Source organism: Cannabis sativa, chromosome 9 (assembly GCF_029168945.1).
Source record: "Cannabis sativa cultivar Pink pepper isolate KNU-18-1 chromosome 9, ASM2916894v1, whole genome shotgun sequence".
Taxonomy (NCBI): Eukaryota; Viridiplantae; Streptophyta; class Magnoliopsida; order Rosales; family Cannabaceae; genus Cannabis; species Cannabis sativa.
Window position 1 is genome coordinate 3,817,889 of NC_083609.1, and position 11,262 is coordinate 3,829,150.

Sequence of the window (11,262 nt, forward strand, 5' to 3'; positions counted from 1 at the left end):
GTAAGTAAAAACTAGAAAGTAGAGATTGCAAGATGCCAATAATACTTTGTCAATCTTCAAATTTAAATATAAAAAGCAGAGAGAAAGAAAGCATGTAATGTATGGCATTATTGGGGTGTCATCTACAATAAAAGTAAGAGCTAGCACAAGTCACAACATATTAACAGAAAATAAAAGTAGCATTAATTTGGGAATTCTTCCTTTAATTTAGGTTAGTTATATAAGTATAGTTTATACATTAGTTCTCATCAATTTTGAAGTAAAATTCATGGATGACAAAGTTGTTGGAGATTTCAAGATGAATGATGAGACTGTAAAATGATATTATAAGAGGTATTAATAGTAGTTACTGTATTTTATATACATATATATAAGTAATAAATATAGCATTTTTTCAGGTAGGATCAGTCCTACTGCAAACTCTTGTATTTTTGGTTGGTAGAGAATTTGTAATTTTTTTTTTATGTATATTGTAGTTACCTCTGATATTTGACTAATTTTTTTTTAAAAAAAAAGTTTCAAACAATTAGTTACACCTCCATTTGTTATACATGTAAAACACATTGTTTAAATATAATTTTTGGCACCATAAAATATGAAAAAATAATTTGTAAAAATTTGTTAGGATATTGGCCAACCCTTTTAAGAAACACATTAATCATTATTAATTTTTTGGAAGGAATATATAAACAAAGAAGTAATAAATAGACAATATGACTTGTCCCTTAAAATAAAATATTGAAATTTTACATTAGAGTATTACTTCTAATTTAGCTACTTTCATATTCACTTTTAAAAACATCCTAAATGTGGAATTATTAAGTGCTTGAACAATTATAGAACAATATATTTCTTGAAAAATGCTTTATATCACAATTGAATTTATACCAAATAAAAATAAAGAGAACTTAGGAATCCTATTAACACTTCTTTCAATTAATGCACTGGTACAGATTCAGAATGTGAATGTCTATTACACACCTCTTCAATTTTATTTTATTTTATTGATTTATTTATTTATTTTGTTGAAAATTACAATATACTCTTCATCTTTGATAACGCTTTAGGCCTTTTCATTTAAATGTATATACCCAAAACTTTTTTTTTTTATTTTTTTTATGACCAGATTACTCTAGCATTTTCTCAAAATATATTAAATGAATTGAAATCCTTGATTTATTTATTTATTTTTAAAAATAATCCTTAGTATTTGTCTACATGCAGGCCTTCAAATAAACCTAAAATAGTAACAAATATAAACATAAATAAAATTGAAATAAAAGCCATATATATTGGAGATACATACTTATCATAAATATCATATAGCTTCAGATCAATATCTAATATGGATTTTTACCATTTATAAGAGGGAAGTACAACTTGGTCAGGAGAGCATGTCTTAGATTTTTTTTTTACTCATAGTGTCAAACATGGCAATATACAAAATATATCACAACAATATATATTTTTCATATTTTTTTTTTATAGAATATTTAGATTGTATACATTTTTGTATTATACATTCAGATCCCATATCTTCATCAGATACTATTACCAACGTTTCAAATCATATCTATATATAATACCATAGACTTTCAATGGCAAAACATGTGGCCAATCTTGTGTGCTTACATATTGATAAACTCTCATTTCTATTAATACCAAACACTTATTCATAGTACAACAAGAATCCATATTTCTTCTGCATAAGGAGAAAAAAAAGAAAGAAGAGAAATAAACCATGGAAGAAGGATTACTAAAAGGGTCCAATTATGATGATGAGCCATTGCCAAGAAATGAGAATGAAATTACTTCAAGAAATGGCTCCTCATCACCATCATCATCACCAACTCTTGGAGTTGTTTTCAGCACTTTGGTTGCTCTATGTGGCTCTTTCTGCATGGGCTGTATAGTAAGCACAACACAACTATTTCTCAATACTCAATAGCACTAATTTAGAACAGAACAACCATATTTTCACTTTTTGTCAAGAAGTTTTTAACTATCTATGTATGTTTCTTAATTACAATTACTTAGAGGTTAAGAAAGATATCGAAATAAAAGGTTGAGAGTAGCACTGAGGAGTTATATTTTTTCTATCATTTTTTTATGATTATGTTTGATATAGTTATAACATTATTTTTGTAAATTTTTGAAAATTTTGGAATAATATAATAAGTTTTAAGCTTTTGGAACATAAACTGGAATATCAGGAACATTTTGTCAATACTGTAAACTACTCAATTTTTTTAAGTCTGATATTGTAACTATAATAAACATAATTATGAGAAAAAATTAAAAAAAAAAATATTCGGGCATGTTTTTCAGACGCGGAAGTTGAAAAATAGGTTGACGGTAGCAGTCTGCTATTACTTATATTTATGATTTTTTTTTGGCCTTGCAGACTGGATATTCATCACCAGCTCAATCTGGAATCATGAAAGATTTTAAGCTTTCTGTAGCAGATGTATGTACTATTAGTATTACTACTTGTTATCCTTCTTCTCTTCTTTCTTACACAACCTTTTATAGGCCTAAATTCGACTCACTCACTTCTGCAGTACTCGGTTTTCGGATCAATAGTGACTGTTGGAGGAATGCTTGGTGGAATGGTAAATGGGAGAATGACTGATCTCATAGGCCGTAAGGGTGTAAGTGCTATAAAACATTGTCCACAACCCTTTTTGTTCCTTCTTCTTAATAATATCTTCATTTATTTGATATGTTGTTTTGGTGATTTTTGTGAGGCAGGCAATGTTGGTCTCTGAACTTTTTAGTACTGCAGGGTGGCTTGCCATAGCATATTCCAAGGTTTTTATTTTCTTTGTTATTTCCACTTTGTATTATTTTGTTACTACTTTTCTAAACAAGTTAAATCTTATCAATGTTGTGATAGAATGCCTTGTGGCTTGATCTTGGAAGAATGTCATTGGGAATTGGAATTGGACTTCTTTCTTATGTGGTAAGTAACACTAACTGCAATAAGAATTAGAAATACATTACAAGTGTCTACAAAAATATTAACTTTGTTACTACTTAGATTCCTGTATACATTGCTGAAATAACACCAAAGGATCTTAGAGGAGGGTTTACTTCAGCTAATCAGGTTTGTTTTTATTACAACCTTATTAAGAAAACAATCACTACTTACTAACTTTTCTTCATTTGATCAATCAAAATCTTGTGTTCTTTCTTCTGTCCATTTTCAACAGCTCATACTTGGTTGCGGTTTTTCGTTGATGTACTTTCTTGGAAACACTGTTGGTTGGAACACCTTAGCTATAATTGGTATGAAAAAGAAAATTGAATTTGATTAATTCTACTAATAATGTATCTTTAAACAATAATCTCATCTTGTTATTATCAGGTTCTATTCCATCTCTTTTGCACATTTTAGGATTGTACTTCATTCCAGAGTCTCCTAGATGGCTGGTAAAGATTATATACAAATACAAATGCAAATAGTTGAGAGAAAATGATTCATCAAAACTTGTTGTTCATGATTTTTTGTGATTTTTTTTGTATAGGCAAAAGTTGGTAGAAATAAAGATCTTGAAAATAGTCTTCAGTATCTTAGGGGAAAGAATGCTGATATTTACCCAGAAGCACTTGAAATTAAGGTGATTTTCTCTCCTCTCTTTGCCAACTTCTCAATAACTAAAACTAAGAAAAGAAATATTTGCGGCATAAGTACCCAATGTAGTAAAGCTGTAATTTTTGTCAAATTTCATTAGTATAATATTTTAAATTGGATACATGTAAGGTCTAGATTCTAAGTCATTGACTCAGGACAGAAACGTGTAGTATCAGTTACTTCTAAATCTTCTTTAAACAGACTAAAAAATTAAGTCTAGTTACAAGTTTAAGACCCTAATGGAGTCTGAATTGACAGAACTGAACGAAAAATAGTTTTATTAACATTGGGTAAGTCTATGCTACTTAATAACTCAAAACTTTAGGTACTTATGCCGCAAATACTCCTTAAAAATATACATTGAAATGATATAAAAGGTTTTCTTATGAGCTTTCTTATGATATGACAGACCTATACAGAAGCCATTGAGCAAGACTCAGCAAGACTTCTAGATTTGTTCCAACCAAAATATACTTATCCACTCATTGTAAGTTACTATAACCATAAAATGAGTTTGTCAAAGCATTTCAAATAACAATTTTAGAAACATTTTGTAACATATTTATGTTTGAAAAATTTGGGGTCAGGTTGGTATTGGGCTAGCTGTGCTGCAACAATTTGGGGGAAGCAATGCACTAGCCTTTTATTCAGGCTCTATTTTCACAAAAGCTGGTAACTCAAAAAAAAACCTTGTTCAAAATCAATTAAATAAACTACATTTTAGCATTCTCTATATACATGATACTGATTTTTTGTGTAGGTGTTCCTCTTGGTGTTGGGACTATATCAATTGCTATTATTCAGGTACTTAAATCTTTAAAATATATAACTTGAAAACAAGTTTTGGAAGAGAAACTCAGTTAGTTACATAAATAACAACTCATTCAATTGCAGATTCCTGGTGCTGCATTGGGTGTTCTATTAACAGATAGATTAGGAAGGAGACCACTTCTAATGGTATGATTAATGATATGAATTTGGTGTCATTTAAGTTGTAAAAAAATGTAGAGATTATGATGAATAAATTAACAATTAAGTTGAGGTTTTGGCCAATTACATTTTCAGATTTCTGCAGCTGGAATGTCTTTTAGTACCTTTCTTCTTGGCTTGTCATTCTTATTTAAGGTCTGTCCTCAAACTGTTTGGTACGCTGTATTAGATCGTATTGTATTGTATAACATTATATTAAACCTAAAAATATAATATAATATTATATGTCTATTTTTACCAATTACTCTTTTATAGAAACATGTTTCATATTCTATTGTATTGTAATGTTTTTGATCAGGGTCTGCACCAGAACCAGTTACATGAGCTCACTCCTGTGTTGGTCCTTATAGCCATACTGGTATATAACAAAAACACACAATGCATCTTTCTTTCATTTTTTTTGACACATTTGAATCTTTTCACTTTAAAACTCACCTTGTCATTATTTGTTTTTGTTGTTATTCAGGGGTATACAGTGTCATTTTCCATAGGGATGGGTGGATTACCATGGGTTATAATGTCAGAGGTACATACCTATGAATATATTGGTGTAATGAAATATCGCTAACCATTTACAAGACGTATAGCAATGTTCTTTTCTAGTGGTAAAAACTAATGATATGTGTGTGTGTGTTTGTATGTATGAACAGATATTTCCCATAAATGTAAAGGGTTGGGCTGGAAGCTGTATAACATTGGCAAATTGGTCATCTTCATGTATAGTGACATACAGTTTTAATCTAATGATGGTTTGGAGCTCATCAGCAACATTTTTCATGTTCTCTGCAATGTGTGCTTTTACTGTTGTCTTTGTTGCAAGGCTTGTACCAGAGACTAAGGGAAGAACTCTTGAAGAGATTCAAGAATCCATGACCACAATCAACATCAACAACAACTCATAATATCATATAATTACTTAATTACTTTATTACCCTTGTATACCAACCAATACAACCAACAACTCCTCTATAAGTTGCAATGTTGTTCTAGCAGTTTTTGTTATCTAAAAACAAGTAATTCTATGGTAAAGGGTGTATCCTTTCTTTTTTTGGTATGTAGATTGTGCGAAATGGAAACAATCAATGACTTATGATTCTGTCAACTGAAGAAACAAGCAACACAATTAAAAAATAATAAATCGAGAAATCTCAAATTTCAAGTAATGAATTAAGGAGTAAAAATAAATAAATAATAACACTAAGTTTAACGAGTTCGAACTATGTACAATGCTCTACATACATCTCGGTCGAAATAACAACAGTCATATCTTTATTGATATTAGTGTTTATAAGGTTACAAGAATCTTCACAAACTATTAGAGATTATAGGAAAATGTTTCTCTCTCTAGTTTAGGTTCTCTCTCTCAACCTTATACTATCACGATTTTTGAACATATAAATTTTATATCAATATTTAATAACCAAACTTCTAACTTTAAGTTTATTCTCTATTTTGCTTAATTTTTTATTTGTTTGCTCAAAAACCAAAATTAATTTAAGCATACAATATGAAGCAAAATTAACAAATCGAATCAGAAACTAAAACCCGAGAAAAAAAAAACAATGAAAATTAAAGAGAAAAAACAAAATAAAAAAGAATAAAAAAAATAAAGAAGGAAAAGAAATCATATATAAGAAAATAAAAAATAGAGGTAGGTTAAAATTATACACTATGAGTTCGTTTGGTACGCTGTATTACACCATATTGTATTGTATAGTATTGCATTGAATTATATTTTATGCAATATTTTTATATAAAACTATATGTGGTTTAACTTTTATGGGTACCTAAATATATAATATTTTAGTATAAATTAAAGTTTAACATAATATTATATAAAAATATGATATATTACTTCAAAAAAAAATATATGATATATAATTCAATTCAATATAATACAATACAATACGACCTGATAACGTTCCAAACGAGCCCAATAATCAAATAATACCCTAAGTAAAATATTCTATTAAATTATTAACAAGCTGTATAATTTAGGAGGCACAACTTAGTAGTATAAAAAGTTAAAGGAAAAAAATACTAATTATTCTATTAAATTGTAGGGTAAATACCATGGACCCTGTATTTTGCAAAAGTTATCAATTGAACCATTTGTTTTGTTAAATGACACAATGGATCCGGTATTTTCCAAAATCATACAAATAGGACCCTGAACTGTTTTTTTGTCAAAATAAACTTAATAATAATCTGATCTAGAGATGTTGTGACAAAACTAATTACATTTTATGTATCTGTTCATGTTAGAAATTATCTTAAAGTTGATTATATTAAAAAATAAAATTGTTAAAAATTGAGTTCAGGGTCCTATTTTTACTATTTTAGAAAATATAAGGTCCATTTTGTCATTTACAAAATAGTGGGTTCAATTAGTAAACTTTGCAAAATACAAGGTTTAAAATAGTACGTACTTACCCTAAATTATATAGAATCTCATATTTAATTGCAATTGCACTAAAGAAAATATGAGCATTGTTATTGAGTATCAGTGTGCCTAGCATCTTGTCTTGCGATTGTAAGTGTATTTCTTAAAAATTATTATATTCAATTATACGAGATGCAATACTTAATTGGACTAATAGTAATATTTTGATAGCAAATCTCATTGTCCTTTAAACATTTCTCTATTCAATTCTAAAGAAAAAAAAATGATACAATGGTGAGCATCCACGTGTAGAGTAAAGTCTTTCTTGGTTTCCCGCTTAATATCTTTATATATTAAAAGTGTCTATTTAACGACATTTTTTGGTTTAACGGCATTTCTTGATTTAACAGAATATACTTAAAAGTAAAAGAATATTCTGTTAAATTTAACGATTAGCTTGATCTCACGTTAACAAATAAACTCAATAATTAAACCCAAAAAATTAAACAATCTTTTAAATATTAATAATCTCTTTTTAAATTAAAAAAATCATCTTAGCCACATATCTCTCTAACAAACTTTTTTACATTCACAATCTTAAAAAGACCAAAATCTTAAATGAAACTAGCAATACGTGGCTCGGCACGGCACGTACATTCACCTAGTATATATATAGAGACTAGAGAGAGAGAGATTATATTGGCCTTTCCACTTCTTTCCTCATCAGTCATCTGATCATCTTCATCCTTGCTTTGTCTCTTGGCATTCTCTCTCAGCTCTCACTAACAGGTTTCTTTCTCTCTCAACTCCTTTACTAATATAATCTATTATATTCTTCAAGCATCTTTCATTTATTTTACATATTATTTATGATTTTGTTCTTCATTTTTCTTTCTTATTTTACATTCATAAAAACCTTTTCTTTTTCCATCTTTTTAACTTGTCTTGCTTTAGGGGCAACCTCAAATGCTTACTTTAGCTTTCGTTGTGTGTGTGTGTGTGATTTTTCATTTAACACTGCCTTTTATTTATGCATGCATTACAGTGAATGAAGATTAGATGCGTTTTCTATTGATTTGTTTTTTTTTTTTGTCAAAAGAAAAAAATCCAATCTTTAAAGGTTTAATCTTCCATGTTTTCTTTTACAAAAAAGGTAAAAATGTTAATATCCTTTTACAAAAGAGGAATATCGGAGTGAATGAAGATTAGATAGATTAGTTTTCTATTCGTTTGCTAAAAACATCCCATTTTTCAATCACCCATTTTCCCAAATTTTCATTTTCATAAGTAAAAATCTTTTTTTTCTCACAAAAAAAAAAAAAAAATAGACTTTTGCTCTTAAGCAATTATGAAATGAATGAATGTTGCATGAGTTTTCTCTTTGATTACCTTTTTGCTGCTAATCGATATATGAGTATTTATTTATGTATATATTATATTTTTCATTTTTTGTGGGTGTAGAAAATAGATATGTCGAATAAAGGTGAACATGATAAAGTTATTGAACCTGAGATGAGGCAGAAGGAGGTTGAGTCTGAAAGTGACGATAACAGTGATGATATATACTCTGATGAGGATGATTGTCATGAATTTAATGCCATGAAAGCCATTTCTAATGTTGCCAAATTTGTATGCTCTACAGAAGTTGATCCTCGTATTGTCTCGAGTGATTCTTTTACAGGGTTCATGAAGTTACTTAATCCTCACTTTGAGCTTGATTATACTGCTGTTCAGGCTGAGTGTGTGGCAATTTTTCTGAAAGAGAAATCGAAAATCATGGAAATTTTGGGGAATTTCGATGGGGAGATTAGTGTTTCTGTTCGCGAAATGGGAATGACGAAAAGCTTTGTGCTCGTTTCATTACATTTCATTGATGAAAATTGGAGTTTGAAGAATTGGGTAATCAAGTTTTGTTCGCTTGTGAAACCGAGTTTTGTTTCACCTTGTGATGTCATTGTTGAGTCCTTGAAAGATTGGAGCATTAAGAACAAAGTTTCTACAGTTACAATGAGCTCTTTTTTTGATGATGATGCATTTGATTTCATCAAAGAACATGGTTTAGAAGATAAGAAACTCTCATTGAATGGTGACCTGTTTCGAGTTTATTGTTGCAGTGACTGTATTAGCTCAATGGTTCAGAATGCATTTGAAGAAGTAGAAGGCATTACAGACAAGATAAGATGCCTTTATAATCCAAAGTCAGAACCTTTATGGTACCTCACAAGCTCTAAACTGAAAGATGCTATTGAGTTATGGTCTATGGGGGAGTTCTCTTCTGAAAATGTAACAGATTATTCTGATGTACCAACTGTTGAGGAATGGAATCGAGTTGAACAAGTATGCAACATTGTGGAGAGCATTTACAAAGTGGCTTATGGGATATTCCATAAGGAACTTGTCACTGCTAATCACTTCCTTTATCTTCTTAACGAGATTCGAGCAATTCTGGTTCCAATTTCCATAAAACCTGAGAGTTTTGAAAGAGATATAGCTAAGGGAATGTTGGAGCACCTTGACAAGTACTTGAAAGACATGTTCTTGGTCTTGGCAATAGCTGCAGTGCTCGACCCTCGGTTTAAAATGAAGTATGTAGAGTTTACTTGCTCACAACTTTGGGGTAGTAGTGTTAGTAATGGTACTGATGATGGTATTTCAAAGGCTAAGACTTTTTCAGATGCCATTCGCGACTTGTTTGATGATTATGTGAGTCGGTACTCTAAGACTGTTAGCTCATCTTCTTCGAGTTTGATGCAAGGATACAAGCAGTTCATCAAATCTCAGAAATGTGATACGAAATCTGAACTGGATTTGTACTTGGAACAACCAATTATGCCTTGGAGTGATGATTTTAGTGTCTTAAATTGGTGGAAGACCTTAAGTATGCAGTACCCTATACTTTCTAAGATGGCTCGTGATATTTTGGCTATACCAATGTCTCTTACTACCTCATATGAAGCGTTTTACACTGAACCAAGGCCTGTGCAGAAATATTTACGTGTGAACTCAAAGATGGCGAATGCCTTGGTTTGTACTCGAAGTTGGTTCAGAAAGGATTCAACCACGACGAGTCCTTAACTGGCTTGAGTAAAATTCCTTTCTTTTCATGATGCTTTTTTTGCTCTTTAATTGTTAGTTACTTTTTCTACTTTATGTCCAACAGGTACTTTTGGTCTCTTTTTAAGAACGAGTTAGAAAAGTATGTTATTATTATTCAGTTATATTTAATTAATGGTTATTGTTTTGGTCACCCCTTAATACAACTAAACAACTAAGTTAAGGATGGAATAATTTGATGTGAAACCAAATTGAAGAAAAGAGTTTTTCTAACAAGTACATGGACTAAGAAACACATTATCATATTGTAGGATATCATTGAAAAGTTTGAGAATTTCATCAAAAACTTTAGTAAATATAACAGGAGACTATCCATTATCCATTAATGCTAGTTTTGTAACTCATTTTCCTATCTTTTTTGTAGTGTATTTTTAAAATAAAAACTATTAAAGATAAAAACAAAATAAAGACTATAAAAGAAAATGTATGTGAACATATTTATTCTTTTTATCATGTGGGACATTCTAACATGAACTTAGATAATAATCTTCTTTTTTTTTTTATGATAGAATGATTCTCATTAAATCAAACAACACCATTACAACTTAAGCTAACACAAGCTCAGAATTGGGACTCCAAAATTAGGAATACTAACAACTGTTTACAATATTAACATGAGCTTATCTTTATTAGTGGATATTTTTTTCTTCCTAAACAACCAAATCTAGCTTTTATGTTCAGCTAAATCATTTCACTAACATGATTAATAGTATAAGAACAATGCTAAAAAATATAAAGATTTTGTTTACCCAAATGACATAGACCATAGCAACTATAACAATAATCAATACCATGTTGCAAGTCAAACCCCAACTTTCCAATTCAAACCTTCCAGTCCGAATAAACAATGGGCCAAGTTGTGAAACTCACCCAACCATGAACCTAGCGCAACCGAGCAATAGAGAAAGGGCAGAGAAAAAACAAGTGATCATGGCTCTCAACAAAACCATTACAAACAGACAACAAAGAGAAGAAATGGATAGTTGTAACCTTAGAAGCTTATCTCTGGTCATCATCTAAAAGTTTACCATCTGCCAAATAATGAATCTGTGTTTGAGAAGCAAGTCTACTCCATACCACATGAGCATAATTAACCTTCTCAACATCAAAGAGAGAGTTATAGAACTTATTAAGCCTAATC

The 11,262-nt window shown here is 29.9% G+C and overlaps 2 protein-coding genes across 2 annotated transcripts; both read left to right on the top strand.

Moving 5' to 3' along the window:
- The first annotated feature begins 1,349 nt into the window (after positions 1 to 1,349).
- Positions 1,350 to 6,085, top strand: LOC115723419 (sugar transporter ERD6-like 5). The gene is made up of 17 exons (XM_061103633.1): positions 1,350 to 1,912; positions 2,405 to 2,467; positions 2,562 to 2,651; positions 2,752 to 2,811; positions 2,897 to 2,962; positions 3,041 to 3,106; positions 3,213 to 3,288; positions 3,368 to 3,432; positions 3,528 to 3,620; positions 4,044 to 4,121; positions 4,222 to 4,306; positions 4,395 to 4,438; positions 4,529 to 4,591; positions 4,700 to 4,759; positions 4,923 to 4,982; positions 5,091 to 5,150; positions 5,275 to 6,085. The coding sequence occupies exons 1-17, from the start codon at positions 1,742 to 1,744 to the stop codon at positions 5,524 to 5,526; spliced, it is 1,452 nt and encodes a 483-aa protein (XP_060959616.1). The 5' UTR covers positions 1,350 to 1,741; the 3' UTR covers positions 5,527 to 6,085.
- Positions 6,086 to 7,711: 1,626 nt separating this feature from the next.
- On the top strand, positions 7,712 to 10,217 carry LOC115723411 (zinc finger BED domain-containing protein RICESLEEPER 1). Its single transcript, XM_061104511.1, has 2 exons — positions 7,712 to 7,796; positions 8,476 to 10,217. Exon 2 carries the CDS (start codon positions 8,478 to 8,480, stop codon positions 10,080 to 10,082), a length of 1,605 nt encoding a protein of 534 aa, XP_060960494.1. The 5' UTR covers positions 7,712 to 7,796; positions 8,476 to 8,477; the 3' UTR covers positions 10,083 to 10,217.
- Positions 10,218 to 11,262: the final 1,045 nt, after the last annotated feature.